This window comes from Ambystoma mexicanum, chromosome 3p (genome assembly GCF_040938575.1).
Source record: "Ambystoma mexicanum isolate Mex_15411 chromosome 3p, UKY_AmexF1_1, whole genome shotgun sequence".
NCBI lineage: Eukaryota > Metazoa > Chordata > Amphibia > Caudata > Ambystomatidae > Ambystoma > Ambystoma mexicanum.
This window is the reverse complement of record NC_090925.1, coordinates 596607916-596631181: the sequence shown is the minus strand read 5'-3', so window position 1 is coordinate 596631181 and position 23266 is coordinate 596607916. Positions and strand designations below refer to the sequence as shown.

The following is a 23266-nucleotide window of genomic DNA, read 5'->3' as shown; positions in this document are numbered from 1 at the left end:
CTCAAAAGCCATAGAGTCCTGTAAAACTGACATTGCTAGCTGTGAGTAGGGTCTAAATGGGCCAATGTGTTATCTAAAAGAAATGCACATGAACAAGTGATCATTTCTTAACTGTATACCATTACAAGTCATAACAGTACACATTTAATCAAATTGTAAGAGGGGATTCAAACCCATTCTCTCAAAGCTGCTCCATTAAAAAATAAAAATGAACAGTCACTTGTTCAAACCTTTACAATACCACAGCAATAACCCTCAATAGTGTGTAAGTGTATAGAAGTTTACGTTCAGCACGTTCCATCGCTATGCACGCATTGCCATCTTGGGGATGGCATGAAGTGCCTACTCCACATGACATGTTTGGTATCGCAATAATGTGTGCATGGCCAACGCAGTTTAAGTCTAATGCTATACTATGGAGAGGCAACTTTAGGGCTTTCAGAGAAGGAGGGTGGGAAGGAAAAAAATGTGTTGAGGCTTCTCACCAAGGCAAGGGATTTCATATTGTTGCAAGGGGTCATTTATCTGCCTATATTACGAATGATGAAGCCTAGTATTACATAAAAAGGCATATTTACACATTGTAAAGTAAGCGCACTTAGATTGTAGTCCTTGTGCACACGTTTAGCTAATATTTCTATGTTTAAAGAACCCTTTTCACTTCATAACTCATTCACTTCTTAAAAACATGAGTCAAAAGAAAAAAGGCTACCATTTCCCAATAAATATAACAAAACCAGCTACCGTACTTGCAAATGGTTATTTCCCATCATGGTTATGTGGGTGTCCCAGTGATCAACTTTAATAAAAGGTTTTATACAAATGTAGCCATTGGCAAACGTAAGTGGCAGCTGAAATGAAGTTAGTGAAGATAGTGGCCACGCATTGTTAATTAGTACCTGGGGCGGAGGGCTCCAAGCTAATATGGCAGCTCAGAATGCAGGCTTTACCTCATGGTAATAGACGTGTTCCAAGTCGCCTCAGTAGTTGGAGGCTGCCTTTTCCATGCCAGGCAACTGGTATGTGAGCCTGCGTGCCCCACACCGCAAATTCCATTTCCACCGCCCATTCCTCCCCACCATAACCCCTGCCTCACTAACCTTCAACTGCTTCACGCCTCACAGGCACTTGAACCACTTGGTGTAGTTCCATTCTCTGTTAACCATGGTGCCATCTTGTTTTGTAGGTTTTTTAAAGCGGAGAAATGGCAACCAAGCAGATTCTCAAAGTAAAACAAATTAAAAAACGATTAGCACCCCGGTAAGCATGCCGGGATGCTAATGGCAATATATCAGTAGATGCCACAGTTCAAGAGTCTGGTAAAGCCCCAGGGCTTGTATTACAGCCCGCACACCTGTAAATCAGCACCATTAAGGTCCCCACACAGTGTTTATTGCTTAAGAAGTGCAATAAGAAGTTACTTGATGCTGCTTGTGTGCTGAATCAGTTTAACTGGCATTACACATCAATCACATTATGATGAACAATGCCTGTTATCTAAAAGAACAATTTAAGATTGTACACTTTGGTACAATCTATGAGCACAACTATACAAGTTCTTTCAACACATTAATCACCCAAGTAAAAAGGAGCATCACAAAGCTTTCATTTTAATAATCTACCTGGTATCGGCTTATCCTTTCCTGTTTGATCACTTCAAACTTGCGCTTCAGTTCACTCTGGCGTTCCAACTTCTTTTGCGCTCTCCCTACGTAGACCACTCTGCCATTAATTTCCTTCCCATTCATTTCAGAAACAGCCTGGCAGAGAAAATATAAAAAATTACTTGAGGGGTGAAATGGGTTTGCTTAATTCTAGTCTTCTAGAGAGGTCAAAAATGCGAGACAGAAAAGTAACGTTTTCTCAACGTTTGCAATTTATTAAATGAAAAAGGGTGAGAAACACCTAGCTTTCCCCATCCTAATGAGGATTTCACGACCTAGCAAACAAAACTTAAGAAAGATGATCTAGCATCCAAATGTTTGACACTCCCATGAATACATAAAACAAAACAAGGAATTTTTGGCTGTCTTCAATTCAACACAGCAGTGTAAAAGTTCAACGTTATAATATTTTGAAAATACTCCTTGGATCCAGGGTTGGATTTTCTTCCCCTGGATCAATGCACGAATACCCTTTAAGTACTTCTGGTTTAACAGAAGTTCAAAACAAAATATTTTTTTCCTTCAATTGGAAGCTTCCGCTTGTTAAAGTAAATTTCTTTCATGAACACTTGTTCCACAAATCAAAACAAGTGATGTCTTTCTCAATATTCTGCTTGGTAAAGCAAATGTCTCTTACAAAACACAAGTTCACAAATCAAAGCATCAATACATATGTGCAAAGCTTGATACGCTTGTATCAAATATTAACTATAGTTATTGCATCTGATCTCTTATATATTAAACACAAAAACAATATTTTTTAATTTGTCTTATCAAAAATGGAAATAACTTCAATAAGTTACTAAGTACATGTTAATTATTACAAAGGTCCTAAACAATTGTGACCATTACCAGAAATTACCCACTCTTGCAAACACGTGTTTAAACCATCCGGTCTTTCTCAAGGCAAATTTTCACAAAGCAAAAAAATAATTTTACAATATCAAAAATATTTGACAGTATCCCAAACACTTGATATTTTCAGTGTAATACATCAATGCCTGACTATCCCTGTCCATCAACCAATGATCATAACATATGTATCCAATAAAACCTAATCATTGTTTCAAGGCAGAGAGTATATTGCATTGGGCAATACATTTGTCATATATCGCAATGTCAATTAACATCCATAACAATACAATTGAGAGATAAATTAGGAACAGAAATATAAACATAGTAATCGGGTACATAACCCAACAAAATGAAACAAGAAAGAAGGGAACGCACCCTTGACGATGCCAGGTAGTTCCGATGTGGATTCAGAAGAAATAGTAAGCATAGGTGCAGATACCCCCACAAACAGACTGAAATGAACCAATTATGTTAGGAGAGGTTTTCTTGATGAAATCTGAAGAATCAAGAAAACTAAATCAACAGTCACAATATCCAATTGTCAAGCAAATCAGATTTGCAGACCCTTTAGGTCAAACTACATCAACATAAGGAACGTCCTCAGAGGAAGAAGAGGAGGCAGAGCAAGTGGCAGGCAGAGGGCATCCGCTTCCAAAAAGGTTAACAAGATCCAGCACAGGACTCCACTAAAAGGAGTTAATATCAGATCTAGTGGTCAATCTATCCGACAGAGCATCAAGTACTGAAGAATGGTCAGCATTGAATAGAGAGTTGTTTGCGCCAAGCGCAGAAATTGATATGATAGAGTTTCAAATTGATATCTATAAATTTGTGAGGAAGCATATGAGTACCCTTACAATTGGCGATATATAAAATACTTAATTGCTACTCGCGCTTGAATGTGACACTACCTAAACTCAAAATGAAATACGCGAGGACTTAGGGGCCCAGCCTAGAAAGTCCAAATTCACTCCACCGACAAGTACAGAAAGTGTATTTGAAACTTGTTATAAGGCAGTTTCCGCTGATGTTCACCGGTGTATAGATGGTGCCAAATGTGGCAATATTAACAATAATAATAATGTGCCAAATCAAGAAAGGCAATCATTGGAAACATTGGCAAATGATCAGAAGATTGTAGTTAAAGAGGCTGACAAAGGCTGTAACATTGTTATTCTTAATAGAAAGGACTATATTACTATGGCAGAGTTACATATATCTATTCCAGGTTGTTACACTAAACTGCCAGGCAATCCCACAAGCACAACTGTTAGGGAATTAAATACACCAGTACAAGTGTGGCACAGGAAAGAATGTTAACAGATAACGAAAGATTATTACTGATTTGACAAAATCCAATATATTCGACCGTTTATTTTTTAGCTAAAATACGCAAAAGTTTTGAATCACTACCTGAAGTAGGCACTATTATGAGTGACATAGGATGGGTCACAGAAGGGCTTTAGGAATATCTGGATATAGCCATCAAGTAGAGAGTTCCATTGTTGATTTCATATCTGAGGGATTCAACTGTATTACAGATAATTCATGAGTTTGAATGGGATCAACATTATTAGCAGCGCTGGATCTCAAATCCCTTTATTACTTCTATTGAATATCTTGCAATTCAAACTTTAGACTTTACCCATCAGAATATTTGGGCCTCCAACAGTGAGCATGTTGATCTGCTCAAATTAATTAAGTCAGTCACTCTAAAACAAATACTCTGTTAAATGAAAGTTACTATGCACAGAACAGAGGTGTAGCGATGGGAGCCAAGTATGCACCATCATTGCCCAACTTATTTATGGGCTATTTTGAGCAGACGTACATTTCCAATGCAATTGAATTTCAGGGGGGAATCAGGCTTTGGAAACTATACATAGACAATTAACTGTTAGTGTGGAATAGAACAGTGGAAAGATTCAGCACATTTTTGAATCCCTGAACAATAACTTGGCATCAAATTTGTAGGCCATGCAGATATAAAATCTATAGATTTCCTTGATCTAACAATGTGTCTAGAGGACGTTTGGAAACTATAACCTACAGGAAACCAAATGAAGTAAATTCACATTTGCCAGCAGCTGGCATAAAAGATCAACCTTACCAATATTCCTGTAGGCGAATTCTATAGAGCCAAAAGAAATTGCAGCGCGGCAGAGATATATGAACAGAAATGTGATTTGCTTACAAGAAGATTTGTGGCTAGGGGGTACTCAAGAAGCTGTGTACGTAAGGCCCAATAAAGGCGCAAGGTATTTTGAGAGAAGACATGATTAAATCTAAAAAGGTACAAATAGGGCCACACAAGAACGAGGGGACACTTGTGACTAGGTAGTCACATGAGCGTGACCGAATGTATCAGTTATTAAAGAATTGGCATTTATTACTGTTGGATAATGATTTGAGCAAATATATGGGGAAAAAAACTAGATTTGTGTACACTCGTGCAATGACCAAGAATAGACCATGTCCTTAATTTTTTAAAACCAATTTTAGAGATGAAAGGTGGCAGTGAATGGCTAAGATCTAAGCCGAGAGGGTTTCACAAATGTGGCACTTGCAGTGTATGTAGATATGCATTGTCCAATGTAACCACGTTTACATGCCATGGAGGAATCGCAACAGAGATAAGAGACTATCAATTGCAGAACTAAATGTACAGTTTGTGATTCAATGTATTTGTAACAAGGTACATGTAGGAAGCACTATAAGAAAACATTGCTTAAGAATTAGGGATCAGCTATCCAGTTTGGGTAGTCAAGACCCTAAACTGCCGTTAGCAGAACATTGGCAGCAACATCAGATGGACAACAAGGTAGACATCAAGTTTATTGGGATTCAGAAAATATCAAGTACCAAGAGAGGTGGAGACATGGACCAACATTTAAGACAATTGGAATCCAAGACAATATGCAGGTTACGCTGCACAACTTTTGGGACTCAACAAGGGACACGAAATGCATGTGTTCTTGTAATTGTAACATCATATGTGCGCTTGATGCTACTGTTTTCCAGGAACTATTGACGTCTATTTAATGATGTTCTTCAATTTTCTAAATGTGTCTCGGGAACAATTCTGCTTCTAATGGCAATGATGTAAGGTGTCATACTTGGAGAATTCCATGTTTATGCAAATTTCGGATTGTATAATCTATTTTCACATTCCATATTACTCGATTATTTCTCCAACTATTCCTGTTTTTAGAGATGGTCTACTTCCAATGACTAATATAATGAAGTTTGATGACATCATTGGAGAAATCAGGGTTTCATCTAACTGGGACTATTATTTTTGTAGCTTATTCTACTACCACCTATCTGTGCTTATGGGAGGCTACGAACCGTGATGCTAGAATAGGACTTCAGTTGAAGCCCCAGGATAACCATATAGAAAATAATGTGTAGCATGATTACAATTGAACTCTTTAAAAGTGATGCAGGAGTCGGTATTGTGTGGAAACTATGCATATATTTATGATGCTTATTATAATAGAACAGGCCACCCACTTTTTCATATTCAAGTATGGTAATGGAATTCTGCTTACCGGAATGAGTACGAGACCCATTTATATGAGCCTGAAAGTAGGGCATCATTGTTTAATTTAATGGCGTATACATGTGATTCAACGATAAACCATATGTAACGCTCACCTGATTCCCACGGAGGCGCCGGTCTTGGCAGGAAGGTGTCTGTGACCCGAAAAGTGATGTGCAGCACTCGATTTGCTTCAGGGGCCGAACCTCTTCGCACTGTGTGTCGAACTCGAAGAGTGAGATTTGTGCAGGTGAAAGAATATGGGGGTTAATGATCTGGGTTGTTGAATGTCCCCCTCTCTCTCTCTTCCTAGCTTCTCCGTAGAGCCCCCAGGTCAACGTGCTCACCTTAGATAGGTGAATGCTGGACTCTCCATCTGCGTCTGGTGCATGGTGCCGTTGCCAGTTCCTTCACTGGTGAAACATAGGCCTCTTGACATCAGAGGATTGCTACCGTCGTTAACTGCACGAGCGGTGAGTTTCCGGACACCTTTTTAGTCCTTATAGTCTTTAGGTGCGTGGGCACGTTAATATAGAACAGGACTCTGTATAATGCTTTTTCCTATTTGTCTTGCAGGGCTCTTGAGATAGGAGATGGTGTGAAGAGAGCCGAAGTTGGAGCCAGAGCCTTGGAGTGAAGCGCTTGGAAATGCGTAAGTAAATGCAAGCGCTCTAACTGTCTCTTTTCCCTTGCAGCTGTGAGTTCGTGCTGAAGAGATGCTGGAAAACGCCGGAGTATTTGCAGGCGTTCTATTGTGGCGAGCGCGATGGACGTGAGTAAATACCTGTCTAATGTCTCTTCGTTTGTCTTTCAGATGCTGGGTTGCAGCATTGAAGAAATCCGGAATTCGCGGAGTGCCGGTAAGTAATAACAATGCTTTTGTCTTCACAGGCGGAGGTGCAGCGTGAAGAAATGTTCGCCGCCGATGGATCAGGTGAGGAAAGCGCTGCGTGTAAAGGTTGCCGTGCTAACCTGTTTCTTGTCTTTGCAGGTGCTGCTGAATACTGGATACAGGAGTGGCAAGTATTGTTCTTGCCTTTCTTCCTTCCGATCCTGAACCTGCTGGAACAGACTCGGTGAGCGTTCTGCTGCAGATGCAGAATAACGCGAAGCACGTTTGTTCAATCGGATGTGGTTTAAATAGCCTTGGAGTGATGAGGAGTCTTCCTCCATGGCCCCGCCTAGGTAAGAAAAGAGTTCCAGTTCCAGAAGAGTTCCCGTGTTGTATCCAGGGAGTGGAGCTTGCCCCACCCAGGTAAGAAAGTAGTTCCTGTTCACAGAGGATTCCTATGTGGCTGTAAGTAAGCAGCATGGTCTGCTGCAGGTAAGTCCACCCAAGCATCTTCATACATATTATGAGCCCGGCGCTTCCAGTGCCGGGACCGATGGCTTCGATGAGCCTGGTGCCACCGGCGCCAGGACAAGGTCCAAAAGGTCCCAGTGGGGACCGGCTGGTGCCTAAGATAACGGTTAGGGGCCTGCTTCCAAGGTCGTTGGGCTGTTCCTGACTCCTTGGAAGCAGTGATCATGACACCATATTAATTAAGGAAGATTGACAAGGACCCCTACTAGAGAGATTAAGTATTGGTCTTAATGTAAGATTTTGGTTTGGTTAATAGCAAAAAGACGGGTGAAGCAAATTAGAGTGCGGTTTTTTTAAATGACACTATGATCATGTGATCACATACGCAGGCCGTAATTCACTTGGGAGAGTGCAAGAATAGATATTCAATATAAGATTAGGTTTGAAAAATAGGAGGAAGACTGATGAGGTAAACGGTGCGGTAACCGTGATCGAGCATATGAGCGTGCCACACACGGATAGTAAGTCACGTGACTTAGGACTCTCCTATTTAATAGGATATCAAAATGGCACCCGTGAAAATTCTTCTGACGACGTACGCAGGCAGGGCTTTGGGATGAGAAAGGACCCGAGAGTTGACATTTGAGGTAAGAGCTAGGAAAATGTTGAATCATGCAAGCAAGGTAGCTTTATACGGTGTGAGAGGTAATAGGTACAATATTATTCTCACTCCACATAGGTCAATGTATTTCATGAGTGGACTGGGAGCCTGAAGCCTTATACATGACAATGAGATCTAGATCGGCTTAACTGGTCAAGGATGATGGTAAGCCTATAATGCTTCATAAGAAATAATATACAAATGGTTCAGTCAGAGCATTTAGGACATATGAATTTGTCAACTCTGCACAGCATCACAATTGGATTGAAAGTCTCTAATGGGAATTCTCGGTTTTTTGACAAACAGGCGAAATGATGCACAGCGTTTATAGGCGAGTCCATAAGGAATTGTATGTTCGGGTGATCTACACAATAGTTTAATCTGGGTGTTGACAATTCATCTGTTAACCTCTTAAATGCCAAGGGCCAGTATTCTTGTCCTTTTTACATAGACTTCAATAATAGCCTGGCACTTAAGGGTATAATTCACAATTGTGTGGTATAACGGTTTAACTGGAGATGATACAAAGGACTGAATTAAAAGAATGAACTAAATGCATCGCTGGCCATGTATATTAAGAACGGTGTCTCTTGATTGAGGCGAGAAGGGGTATGGTTTGGCTAGCAGGCGGCTTTTCCTTGATTATTTATTCAACAAAATCTACTTCTGGGTTAGTCTCCACCATATCAATTTGAAAATGTGCTGCTGCCTTGCGTAGCATTGCATTAAACGTGAGCTGATCGTCCACAGGCGAAGGTTCTCCGACCGGCATGGTCTGAGGAGAGAGCAGATCTAAAACATCAGGGTCTGTTGACGCCCATGGGGACTACCAGGACTGTGGTTCACATATTTCTGGGTCCTCCTCAAAGTCCCCTACAGGGTCTTGTAAATCTTCAGTATTTAGGAATTCTTCCTCTTCCTGAAAGTGTGACTCCTCTTCAGTGAGGTCATATGTATCTATTTCTTCCTCAAGTGGGTCAAAAAGTCTTGGAAATTTGGCCCTAGGGTATTCAGGGAGCACCTCCCTTGGCCTTTTAGGTGAAATGTTTTCAGAAGTGGACACAAACCTATCTAGCCTGTCCATACATGATTCAAATCTTTCCCTAGCCCACTGGGATAACCGTGAATGGTCTAGTGGCGGAAAGGCTTGCTCCTCCGCCTCTAGGTGTCGAGATCTCGCTCATAGCGTGGAGGGTATACCCCTGTCGCCCTCTGAGAAACCTTCTCATGAGTTTGGCAATGGGGACGTATCTCTGGGTTTTCCCTTCGACGTGGGGGGGGGGGGGTTTAGGCGTACCCTCCGTAGATTTCGGCGTCTGTCTTTGGAGACTATTCTAGCTATGCTTTCCACGTCTAGCTTCTCCGTCAAGGGCTGGTCGTGAATAGTTTTCGGCGGAGCCAGATCCTTACCGTTGACGAACACCCTCTTCCGAGGCGTTTCGACTGATGTTTTGGCGGTAGCGCCCTTAGTTGTAGATGTCCCAGTCGCTAGGCGCGCATGCGGCTGCGGGGAGGGCTGCCGGCCCTTACGGTCTGCGGAAGCAGCCGGTTGACTCGGCGTCTCCGTTGGCGCTGAGGCCTGAGACTCCAAGTGGGTCTTTGGAGTGATGGAGAGGCCCTTGAGGGCCATGTAGGTGATTGTGGCCTGGCTCCAGCCTGACATCTTGGGAGGGCTGGGACATGAGGGGCAGGAATCATGACAATTTAGTGATGACTCTGCAGGATTCACCACACTTCCCTCTCTTATATTTGGTTGGGATAGACATTAGCCATGGGCAGGTTGAGAAAAGCTGACCAAAGAGGCCATTACTCCAAGATCATTGACTGGCAAGTGCTCCCCTTTACACACTACCCCTTGTCCATGTACCTGTGCATCACACCGCCACAACCAGTTCCAAAGGATTTTACCTTCATTAGCAGTTGTAGCAGAATAAATGCGGAATGGCAGTGGATGTGGGGGTACTGTAAATATGGGAGAGCAACTAAGAATCTGAATACCATAAAGATAATTTTTCATTCATCTGTGTTAGGCAGAATCTTGTGCAGTGCCCTTAGGGACCACTACACACAATTAAGACTACAAGTGGTAATACAAGTTCACCTTTGGTACAAGCCTGTACTACACTGTTAAAGTGGTAGCAATAGCGGAGCAGCCAGATTAATCTCAAGAGTAAATGAGCAGTAGTAGAGATTACACAAAGGACCACAACTACTGTGACTCAAGCAAACACTGACTCAAGGTTTCAGGTAAAAAATATAAGTACATTTATTTTTAAACCATCTGTTATAAAACACAACACTTCTATAAATTCAAAACCACACGTAAAATACACTACACAACCAATTCCACTTGTTCCTAATGTACTACCTTGAATTTACTGGATGTGACAGACCGGTGTTGCGATACTAACGCATACCCGCAGATAGAAATGCTCACAAAGTAAAAACACACGTTGTACTTAAGAATTTCAAACAAGGGGAAAGTGAATAAAAATCATAGGCAATACTTGTTCAAGGCAAGGAGACTCAAGGACTTATTCAAAGATCCAGATTAAAGTCAATAGTCCTGCGCCAGTGCCAATGGAGCAGAGGCTCAGTTGCTGAGGATCACACATTGAACATTTCGAGATTCGAGATGCCAAGAGTTCGTAAAGATTGTCAAATGGAAGGAAAAGTTATAAGAGGGAGGGAAGAAAGAACAAATCTTCGTGGAGGAAAAGGGTTCACCCCGATTCCGGCTGGTCAGACGGAGAGAAAGACCAAGTGTGCACAGTACCTTATTCCGTTGGAGAAAAGCTGGAGCCAGAGCAGTTGTTCCTGCAGACTCACGGTTCCTGCGGCTTCAGTCATGGGGACAAGGACGACGGCTGGAGCATTCTGAACTACCCATGCATGAGGCCAGCAGCAGTGAAAAAGACGATGAATAAAAGGTGCGCTCCTTTAAATCAGGAGTGGGCTCTTCTGATGGCTATCCGGACCACTACAGCACAGCAGTGATTTCGACCCAGGAGAGGATTCTCTGAATGAAGAAAAGACGAGCGGGTTAGTCCCACCAGGCTCAAGGGAAGAAGACTGCGGACTGACTCTTGTCTTAGTCGTTGAAGGGGTAGATAGCTCAGGACTGCAGCAGGGCTTCACCGGGACTCAGGGTTGCAGCAGTCTTCTTCTCTGCTTCTCTTTGGTTTCTTGTAGTTCCAGAGGCGACTCTGCCTTCTAGCTCAAGAGTCCTGCCTTTTATGCCAAAATCCACCATTCACACAGCCTAGCTGTCAATCACGCATCAGGGGGGTTGTCCAGCCCGGGCAACTACCTCAGCCAATTAACACAAAGTGCGACTTGGGTCTCCAAGGAGACCCTGTGCAGGGGATGACTACACCCCTCCCTCACATTCAGCCCACCTAGACACCCAGACGCCAAAGGAGTGCTTCTGGTCAGAAGCCCGCCAAAGGTCGGCGAACAAAGGAGGCAAACCTGGTTTGCCACGCAAAGACCGACCCAAGAAGGATGTTAACAAAAAGAAATAGCAATTAAACCCAACCGGAGCCGAAATACAAAGTATTTGGGCTAGCGGGTTTAAAGTTCGAGGCTACTAAAATAGCCTAAAACACTACCACGTTATGTAATATAATCGCGGTAGGAAAATTAGGGTAGGTACCACTGCCACAAGCCAAGTCTTAATGTTAAAGGAGCGAAACAATGCTCCAAGAGGTACAGATAAAAGGGGCTAAGAATTAACCCTTTCCAATACTCCATGTAAAATGGGGTGTACTGGATCTGTGATTAAATGACTGTGGAAAGTTAATGGCAACTTTACCCTATTCTGGGGGACAGTAGACAGCCCCAGAAATGGAGTCGGTGGGGAAGTCTAAAAGACAGCCCTGTGTCACTGCACTGAAGGTGTTGTGCAACACAAAAGAGTGGGGCTACTGAAGTGGTGTACTCCAGAATCCACAATCACAAAACAGAGGAAATGCACATGGCAAAACACAGGTAAGAGTGGGGGAAAAGCTCACACTCTTACTCCAGCAAAGCTGCTGAGGGACTCACTAGGTAAGGGAAATTAGCCATAGAATGAGAATTCTCCCTATCAATCTGCGTCCCACTCTCCCTTTTCCCCAAATGGTTAGGGCCAGACTATAAAATTCTCATAATACACTGGGAGAGTAGAAAACATAACTAACTTTAAGCAAATAGGTTGCAAAGTACTTCTTGACTAATTAATGCATTTTCCTAGAAGATATGTAATTTGTACTGCTTGAAAAAAGCTACATGCAGGTTATCCCCACACATTTAAAAAATAAGAGCATGCCTTTGAAAAGCCAATGATATGGTCTTTTACTCTGGTGGAGCGAGCCCAGATTCTGTGCGGAAACTCCACTGCATTATTGGCTTAAGCTTTAGAAATTTATAACAATCTGGCAATGGAGGCATTGGTGTCTTTCATGCACGAGGAGTGAGACAACAAATGAATCTCCTGTGTTGATCACAACAGCTATGTAAAAATTTAAAACTAGATTGAAATACCAGCCTGAGCGGCGGGACACATCTTGATCGCTGCAGGCCGCTGCGGCACGGTTCGAGGGCGGGGCGCTGCTTGCTGGGGCTCCCGTAAAACACAAGCGGAGTGAAGGGAAGCCAGAGAGGATAAACAAGACGCTCGGAGGATCGATCGCATAATTGGTGAGTGCAATGAAGGGAACACTCGTACCGGGGAGCTTGTGGGGCTGAAAGCAGGCATCCGTAAATGCTGAATGTACTGAAATCTATGAAAGTTGGTTTTGGAGCCAAATTGTTGGTTTGTGAATGCCGAACAAGCAGCAAAGTGTTATTGGTACTTTTAAGAGTGCAACAAGTATTATTGAATACCAAACCGAAGGAAAGATACGAGCATATGAAAAGACGCACAAGTGAAAAGCAAGTGATGAACACTTATGAATCAAGTAAAACGCAATTGAGTATTTATGAACAAATTGAAAAACAAGTGAGGAGTACTTATGACTAATGTGAAAGCAAGGTGGTGGAAAAGGATGAACACCACGGAGTGAGTTGTGTGAAATACATGTTGTGGCAAAGCCAAGACAATGCCAAGGAGAAGTAGAATTGAGTGTTGACCAATGACAGGTTCAGAGAGAAAACCTGTGTTTGCAAGAAAGCATGAAAGAAGAAAAAAAACAAAGTGCCAAGGGTTGTCGGTTGTGTGACCTGTAATGGGTGGACCGTGTGGTCCGACAACTGCGCCTAGACCGAGTGACATGCTTGGAAAGCAGAAGCAAAGAAACTATTGGTTAACAAGTTGTTAAAGTGAATGAGAAAGAGCCATCTGTGTGAGCTATTTGTAAACCTGGAAATTTACAAAGTTGAACTGGAACTGTTTTTTAACCGATTGTAGTTTTGAAGCTGGAATAGCTGTCTGCTTGGGGAAGGGAATCCTGACAACTTTTGGAACTGTTTTGAACTTGGGGAAAGGGACACTGGAAAGTAAGCCAGGAGCTGGAAGAAGCTTAGAACTTTATTTGCAACACTTTGCTGGCATCCCAGTACATTGTATATCTTTAGTTGTGAGGGCAAATCTAGGTTTTGGACACCGACCAACTTAAGTTGAACTTATTGACAGAGACTATTCTTAGTTTCTTTAGATATGGAAATCCCACCTTAGCATAGGGTAGGTCAGGCCTTAGTCCATCCTGACATTTAAGAAAAATTGACCATTTTATTTAGAAAATGGAATCTGCTCTCTGTCTTACATCATGATGCCTTCACAGTAGGTACATACATTTGGGGTGGGGGGGCGGCTCTATGACGGCTTCTGGCCCATCACAGTAGTTTTATAGAGTTTCAGAGTAGTTTCCTTTGGTACTGTTCCCTGCTGCGATATCAAAAGAAGGCGTTTTCTGGTCCGCCGCCTCACACTGGGCACAAGAACTAACTATGCATTTAATATGGATGTGGTGAGGGTCAGCCGCTGAGAACTGCTTCCCACAAAAGATACACGCTTGAAGAAGTGAGTGCTATACAAAGGTAAGCAAATTGTACATTTAGGGCCGGATTCACAGAGCATTTTCCTATGAGATTGTGCCATTATAAAATACTTCTGTGAATCAGTCCCTTAGTGTTTAGAATGGTAGAACCACCACAATGGATATCGCCTCAAAAAGAAAGCACCTGACTCGCTTCTTGGGCGGGAAAGACTGGAGATGCACAGTAAGAGAACACTCTTGAGGTACATGTGTGAGTTTGGGACCTGCTCGTCAAAACTCTAACATGCACAGCCACTTGAGTCTACATTTACAAACCCAGCTCAGAGCTAATACAGTATTTCCCAACCCGTTGTGAAGCAGAGAAAAGCAGGCCGACAAAAATAGATCTTCCAATTCTTGCAACGGCGTCGAAGAAAGAAAGGTTAAAGTTTTCTTGGTGTGCCACAGTATAATTGCTAAATAAGCATTGTTCCAAGAATGAGATCCATAGTTTAAAATGTGCCGTTAGGAACCCCACCATCAACTTCTACAGAAGTAGTTAAGTTCAGGGTATAGCTTTTTAACAAAGCCCCAATTTCTATACAAAAGTAAACATTTCAGCTACCTCTGCTAGTCCTGCAGCACAAATATAAACTCACAGGTGCTCCCCTCTATGTACAGCGTGCAGTTGCTTCACAGCTATGTTTGAGTTTTAGGTTTCCCATACATGCATAAACAAAATAATGCTGTCCCTTCCATTCACTATACAATTAATCCCACATCTTCAAGCCATACTAAGGCTACATCCTGCCATACAAAGGCTACATCCTGCTCAACACCTAAAATTTGGGAAATTAATAATTATTAAAATCCTGTTTACCATGGCTACAATTCTCACTAATGCCAGTGCAGACATAACCTACCTGTAACAATAGCTTTCTGGCAAGGAACACCTCACCTGACATACAACCTGGGTGCAATTCCTACCCAATGGCTTGGACTTTTTTTTAAAAATCTCCTAGATCCCTGATAAAGGGGCACTTCTATAGTCAGTTGGACTTGCACTGTACCAGACCACTCATAACCAAGGGATTATTTTTTTTAAAATTTATGCAAACCATGCTTTCAATAATGGAAGCATGGAGGTCCTCAAATTCATAACCAACGAATCTGATTTTGCATTAAATACAACAGAATGTGTAAATGGAGTCCTTGCCATTATTAATCAATGCCACATTTCTAAAGGGCTGCATTTGCTGCCGTTGCATGTAATGCCCTATAGATGTTTAGCCTTCTCGAAAACAGAGCTTGATTCGGGAAACAAGGACCGGATCTCGGACTGAAACCCTTCTGTTTTACAATGTAGGAGTCTATGCACTCTTGTACATCTTCCGGACAGCCCTATCAAAAGCACACTTGTTTTTTCAATTTTCACCAAGGTAGCGGTTTGGTGGAGCACAAGTAAATGTTCCCTTAAAAATAAGGGAAAATCTGTACAGTTGACGTGAAGACACTCCCAAAAGTACAAAGAGACAAACAGGACTATCGGAAAATGAATGGGGACTAGGTGCTTTTTTTCTTTTCTTAATACATTTTTATTTTTTAACAGATCTTTACCAAAATGTCTAGTCTGGGGAGCCTGCACGTACAACATTTCAGCCAAATCCATGATCCAAGTGAAACATTATTGGCAATTGATTTTATCAATTTCCTATGGCACTCAGTACTCGCTTTAACTATATATGTTTTAGGTCGCAGCACTATAGATTATCGAGATACATAGGCCTAAAAGCCTCCTGTTGCCAGGGTGATATCTGTCCAGCATCAATTGTCAGGGACTGCAGAACCGTTGGCTCCCTTCATCGCCTCTTTGATCAAAGCCTCCAATTCTGTTCCTTCTACCCTCAAGGATGCCTGGGTCCTCACTCTACTAAAACAAAACCTACTCTGGACCCCAATATCCCCGCCAACTACTGCCGTATCACCACTGTCCCCTTCCTCTTGAAAATCTTGGATCAGGCGGCATACACTCAGATCCAGCATCACTTGGAATCCAACAAGCTCCCGAGCCTGTGGCAATTGGGCTTCCACCTGGGGCATGGCACAGAATCTGCCTTGCTGGATTTAAAGAATCAATTGGATGAAATTAAGGACTCTGGTGGTCCACCAAGCCGAAGGCAGCGGACCGGTCTAGCCACAAGAGGAGGCCTGAATTACCAAAGACTTTGTAGTCACCTTGCATGATCAGCTCACTTCTTAACCGATGCCTTCGCCTGGATCTCCTTGCCAGAGGTCAATAAGTCTCTTTTCTTCCAATGCTGCAGCCGCAGTCACCTGCGGTGTCCCGCAAGGATTGTGCCTCTCCCCTAATCTTTCTAATCTTTACATTTTTACAAAACCTTTATGCAACCTCCTAGATGACAAAGGAATCTCGTACATAAACTACGCAGATGACACGCTCACATGGGATCACAATACTGACAGTAACAATCTGCAATCAATCTTTCACACAATCCATCCTTGAATGGAGGCACACTTCCTCTTTTTTTCTGAAAAAAATATTCATTTAATTTAACATGTTGTGGGTACAGAAACGAAAACGATGGGTACAGTAAAGGGAATACAAGCAACAGGAAACCATTCAAAGCAAGTGATGCCCTCCATGTAAGGTGGAAACCCCACACCAACCCACCCTCTTTTCCCCCCAAACTTAGTGTCTGCCAAAATGCCCTTCGAGAGAATGAACAGCTTCATAAGGCAGAAATGTGCTGTAGCAAAGGGGTGGGGGGGTGGGGTGGGGGTTTCGCAACAATCGCAGGGTAATTCTCAGCAAAGTCAATGAATGGGGTCCAGACAAACATTTGGCGTATGGTCCTTTACACAGTGGTGCAATTCTGACAGCAACCAAGATATCCCACATCTTAACCACCCAGATTTGGGGCATAGGGACCTCAGCAGACTTCCAGAATCGGGCAATGGTCAATTTCGCTGCCAAGAGAAAATGCCAAATCATGGTGGCCATTCGGCCAGTGAGGGTGAATATTTCAGCGCCCGCATCCCCCAGAATTACCACCCGTGGGTCCATGGGAAGTGACAATCCTGTAATGTCTCATTCTAGAGAGCACCTCCTTCCAAAATAGGCCCACCTTGGGACACAATCACATCATGTGAAAAAGAGCCCACAGGATCACAACCCCGCCAACAATTAGCGAAATAATCCGACAATGTGGTGCAACCTTTCTGGAGCGAGATGCCACCTGTAGCAAAATTTGTAGTAACACTCCCTATGCGTGACACATCTGGAAGATTAAGCATCCTACCCCATATTCTCAACCATAGCTCGTCCTCAATGAGCTCACCCAAGTCAGTTTCCCATTTAGTCATATGACAGGCACATAACAGGGTCACCTGTGTCCAACCATTTATATAACAGATCCGACCCCGTGGCAACCCCTCTTGCAAAGATAGTTCAAGGTCAGAGAGTGGCTTGGTAGCCCCCTTCTTCATGAGTGGGTGAGAAGCCCAATGCTGCAGTTGTGCAAAGCGCAACTGTTCAGTTTACGGAAGGTCAAAGGTGCGTTTACATCTATTGAACGACATTGGACAATTAGCTTTATAGAGCTGTTGTAGGTTTACCAGGCCCCCCCGCTATACACTTCGCGAAGGCCACTCGCTCACGGCCAGGCTGATAACATAAGTTGTCCCAAACAGTTGTACGGGGCCCCAATCCCATGGACACTCCCCACCTGCACTCTCCCATGTAGTAAAGCGTGCATTTGGTTGTTCCAAGCAGGGAGAATCCCCACTCCTGCCCCAGATGTCTCCTTTCCTTATAAAATAACTGAGCTAGATCCACCGCTGATTGGGCCTGTTCAATTAATTGCCACTTCGGTAACAGACTGGGCTCACTCCAGGCAAAGGCATGGGAAAGCTGTGCAGCTAGGTTATAGCTGAAGACATCAGGAACCCCAAGGCCTTCCACTCATTGGCTCAAGACTGACCAATACAATGCCTTATTTGCAGGGACCTCACTGCATAACATTACATTGCAAATCATCCAAAGCAATGCTCTCAGAGCTGCACTCAATATCCCTAAGCGTAAGCACACCTCAGACGAAAGAAAAAGTGTACAGTGGATACTGATCTGTGAACACATCATTAAATTCTTAGCTATTAATCACAAATGTCTTGCCAAAAGGGCCCCAAACACCTCTCCCAGAATTTCTCCAAGTCACACTATACCATACCCACCCGCTCCTCTTACACTTACCAACTTTCCATCCCCAGGCAATAGGTGTAAGAAAGCAAGGAGGCCAGTTTCTCAGTCACTGCCTCCAAGACCTGGAACTCGCTACCGCTTTCACTGAGTTGAACAAGCTTACTGCGTGTTGCAGAAACAGCTCAAGTTTTCACTTTTCTCTGTAAAGTGACCTCTTGCATGAGCTTAATCAATAGGGGAATAACTGCAGCTAACAAAAACAAAAAGTGGACAAATGCCATTTTGAGGGCCCCGAGGTGGTGCGGGGGGATGCAATGGCATCCGGCTAGAGGATGGAAGGGGGAAGGAGACACCATGTGAAATTGGGGAGTTGGGTGTGTGGCTGGAAACCAAGCTCCGAGCACAAATCGTTTCACATAACTGGCTATTTGGGAGGATAACCACAGTTGTAAAACACGATCAGGAATGAAAGTGCATCCCACAAAACAAAGTTTAGGGGTGGGGGAATTGGCAATGGCTAAGGAGGGAGAGAGGACCTCAGCGGACTGGGGGAGCATGCCAATGGGACAGGAGCCACTTGGTAAGGGCAGGGAAGAGTTTTGGGCTCTGCACGCTTTTTACAGATAACCGTGGTTATTTATAGGCACCTACAGATAGACACTTATTTGTAGTGCATTGCCACTATAACCGCAGTTATGGGGAAAAAGATTGAAATAAAAGTTTACAAAATTATAATACAATGCTGAATCAAGTGCATTACCTCATGTTACAGGGGCTGCTATGAGAACACTATAGTCGTTAGTTGGAGGAGGAGATTCCCCGACGCAAAGCCGAACAGCAGGGGAGAAGGCATGCAGACCGGACGCTGGAGTATGGAACAAAGAACCTGGAGGCGAGACCACAGTGACGACGTGGTGGGCTTGGAGCCCCTCAAAACTTCACTGAATCCATGACCACCAGTGGTAAAAGCACCTCAGCCTTATTCAGAGTCTCAGAGATAGAACGACGCGAAAACTGGCGACGCCAGGAGAAGGCCCCCACAAGCACAAGGATCCGAATGGCAGGTTAAGACTAACGCTGAAACCAGCATCACCAACCCTCCCTGGTCGAAGTGCCGCGAAAAACAAGGTACGTGGGCCGCTCAGGAAGAAGGGAAGCAGGTGATGGATTGCTGCGAGGGGGGAAATCCAAATCCTGAGTCAAATACTGGCTAAAGATCCCAGGAACAGTCAGTCAGGACTGACGAGTTCGAGTGATACGGAAAACAAGAATATTGGAAGAGAGCCAAGAGAATCAGAGTGCAAAATGCTATATAGAGAAAGGGACGCAAACCTAAGCATAAGGGAAGGCCAGGAGCTAGTGAACCCCTTAACCTACAAGAGGGGCAAGGTGTCCAGAAAGAAAAAATAATTGATAACTGGATTGAAAACCAAGGAAGCAAGAAGATTGAAAAGTGTAATGTCTATACTACCCCAGAGCATGAAGGCTCAAGTGAGCAAGGTGGGCCTCATGCTAACATATTGTTGGAGGGGGATAAATCGAGTACCCTATTGGATAATATATCAGTATATTGAATGATTATGAACAGTGACATTTCACCTTTTTGATTAAAAGGACAGACTGATTTAGAACTCTCTAACTTTTGTTATTGTGAGATGGGCAGTGATGACCCAGACTAGGAACCATGTTCTGGGATGAGCATTTATTTGAAGACTGTACTAGAAGCAGGGGTGGCCAGAAGGCACAAGCATCTAAGTATGGCAGATTTTCCACAATTATCTCAATCCTTCATGTCCTTAAAGCGGCTATGGAAAATGTGTCATTGATCGACTGGCTTGCAAGGTAGATACATCTATGGTACAGATAGAGAAACTATGCTGAGGTTATATGGATTGAAGTGAGATTTAGAGACTATGTTGAGGTTATGGGGATTGAAGTGGGTGAAGTGTAAGAAAACACGGCCACTCTTGGAAACGAGGTGAATGATCTAGAGGCAGAAATGAAGAAACTGGCTGCAAATAATGAAGATTTAGAGGCAAGATCACACTGGAAAAGGTTTTTCCTCATTGGTTTAGCTAAATCAACACAAACAGAAGTGAAGTGGGGAGGGATCCTGGACCACCACTCATTATCAAAGCATTTCATTGTGGAGAGCTCACAGGTCTCGCCCCTAAGCCAGTCTAGTTGCCCTAACTAGCCCTATTGTGACTAGGTTCAGGGATAGGGACATTATTGTGAAAGCAGCAGGGAAGAGAGGAATGACAATGTATTACTAACTGTAAAAGCATTTCTGATGGTTGTATCTGCTTAGATTCACATGCTGTGCATAGTCCGACATCCAGTGGTCACTGCGCAGTATAGCATTTTGTTTTCGTAGTCGAAAATGGGACATCGACAAGGTGTGTCTGTAACACTATCCCTAGAGTGACGTACATTGTACCCACAATCCCTCACGTGTCAAGGTCCCTCTGTTTGTATTTTTCGGCCCTGAGGGAGCCTATTAGACGTGAGTGTGTACAGAAAAGAGAGATAAAGGATGTCTATGTTCCTTCCATCCGAGCGGGGAGGAAGGGTGGGCGCATGTGAATCTAAGCAGATACAACCATCAGAAATGCTTTTACGGTAAGTAATGCATTGTCTTCTGATGTTTGTTAATCTGCTTGCATCACATGCTGTGCATAGACTAGCGAGCAGTACCCGGAGTTGGAGGTGGGTTGTGGGAAGGAACAGTAGAAAAAGGATGTCTTAATACTGCTTGTCCCACCTGGGAATCAGATCTAGAGTGGGCATCTAGACAGTGTTTTGTAAAGGTGTGTACAGAACTCCAGGTTGCCGCTTTGAAAATGGACGCAAGAGGGACATTTGCAATGAATGCTATGGAAGCCCCAGTGCCACGAGTAGAATGTGCTCTCGGCTTGTAGGGTAGTTTTCTCTTAGCAAGAGTAACAGTGATGCATTGGACAATCCATCTAGATCTAGTGGATTTTGAAACTGCATCTCCTGCTCTTCCTGCTGCCACTGAGACAAAACTGATTAGTCTTTCTCAGATGTCTAGTTCTTTCCATGTAAAACATGACGGCTCTGCGCACATCTAGTGTTATGCAGGCTCCTTTCTCCTAAATTTGAAGGGTTTTTGAAAGAACGTTGGTAGTTCTATTGACTGGTTCACATGGATTTTGAAATAAAATTTGGTGGAAACCTAGGATGTGTGCGTAGAACCACCTTATCTTTGTGAACTGTTACAAAGGGGTCTAGTATAGAGAGCGCTTGTAGTTCACTCACTCTCCTAATGGAGGTGATAGCTATTAAGAAAGCAGTCTTAAGAGTGAGGTCCTTAAGGGATGCCTTGTGCATGGGTTCAAATGGTGAGCCCATAAGCCTGGTAAGTACCAGGTTTAGGTCCCATCCGGGAGCTGGGTTGGCTATAGGAGGGTGTATCCTCTTTACTGCCTCCATGAAGGCTTTAATAACTGGGACTTTCCACCATGACACGGAGTTCAGAAGTGGTGTATGCGGAAAGTGCAGCTAGATAGATGAGTCTAATAAGTGAATCAGGTAAAGAACAATATGTGTGGGAGAGCAATCAACGGGGTTGATGCTCTGATTTCTACACCAGATGACTAATCTCTTCCAGTTGCTAGAATATCAGTAACGAGTGTTAGGTTTTCTGGCCTCCCTACGAATGTCCATGCATCTTTGAGGGAGCTGCAAGTGTCCAGATTCTATGCTGAGGTCATAGAATGGACACTTACAGGTAGCCAGGCCTGTAAGCCTGTAGCCAGGCTGCTAAATTCATGGTCTGTGGGCATGGGTGTATCGTCTTGCCCCTGTCCTGTGATAGCATGTTGTATGGGCAGGGTAGTTTCACCGGTGGAGACAGACATCTCCATCAGGTGAGCGAACCATGGCTGTCGGGGCCATAAAGGGGCCACTAGTATCATGGTGACTGGTTCCTGGTGCATCTTGTGCACTATTTTGTTGAGAAACGGAGCCGGGGGAGGGGGGGGGAAGCGTAAACAAATTTCCCTGACCATGTTATCCAGAGACCGTTCCCCTTGGATCGGTTCAGGGGGTACCTGGAGGCGTAATCTTGGCAATGGGAGTTCTCCAGAGTGGCAAACAGATCTATTTCTGGGAACCCCATTGTGTGAAAAAGTCGAAGACAATGTCTTCTCTTAACCGCCATTCGTACTCTGCGGGCAGAGGGAAGTCTCTGCTGAGTTCGTCTGCTAGCAGATTGAGTTCCCCTGGTACATGTTGTGACAACAGGAACATGTTGGGTTTGAGAGCCCACTTCCAGATGTTCTGGGACAGCTTGGACAGTCCTGGAGAGTGCATGCCCCCTTGCTTGTACAGGTAGTACATGGCTGTGGTGCTGTCTGTGAGGACCAACACTGTTTTCCCTTGCAGGTGTGCCTGGAAAACCTTCAATGCTTTGAAGACTGCTAGCAGTTCCAGCAAGTTTATGTGTTTGGACGCTACGCCCAGAGTCCAAACTCCATGTGCAGTCTGATGGGATAGGTGAGCCCCCCCATCCTGTGAGGGATGCGTCCGTGGTTAGAGTGGCCTCCACAGCGGGTGTGGCAAAGGGTTTCCCTATTATCAGGTTTTCCTTTGTCCACCACCGTAGCGAGAGAACCAAGGCTTGCGAGACCACCACTAGATCGTCCCATTGTCCGCTGGCCTGACACCACTGGCTGTTGAGCCACTCTTGCATTGGGCGCATGCGCGCGTGAGGTACCAAATAAATACATGACGCCACCATTTCTAGCATTCGCATTGCGTACCGTCACCTCTCGACCGGCCACATACTGAGGGATCTGAAACAGCATATTTTGGACCCTCTCGTTGGAGGGGATGACGAGGCCATCCTTTGTTCAAATTAGAGTCCCTAGGAATTGTTTGATATGGCTGGGCTCTAGGCTAGACTTCTTCTCGATGGAGAAGCCCAGTTGGAACCAAAGGTCTACAGTCTTGCGTATTTGAGAAGCATGTCTCGTAAGAATCCCCTGTTATGAGCCAATCATCGAGGTAAGGGTATACTGGGATGGACAACCTGCGTTGGT

At 43.8% G+C, this 23266-nt stretch overlaps 1 protein-coding gene across 3 annotated transcripts in view; it reads right to left on the bottom strand.

Moving 5' to 3' along the window:
• Nucleotides 1-23266, bottom strand: part of LOC138579573 (embryonic polyadenylate-binding protein-like) — a 1702133-nt gene that overhangs the window by 830270 nt on the left and 848597 nt on the right. For all 3 annotated transcript variants that reach the window (XM_069649846.1, XM_069649847.1, XM_069649845.1), the window contains exon 7: nt 1623-1760. In XM_069649846.1, coding sequence (XP_069505947.1) covers nt 1623-1760 — 138 coding nt within the window. The remainder of the gene's footprint in view (nt 1-1622; nt 1761-23266) is intronic.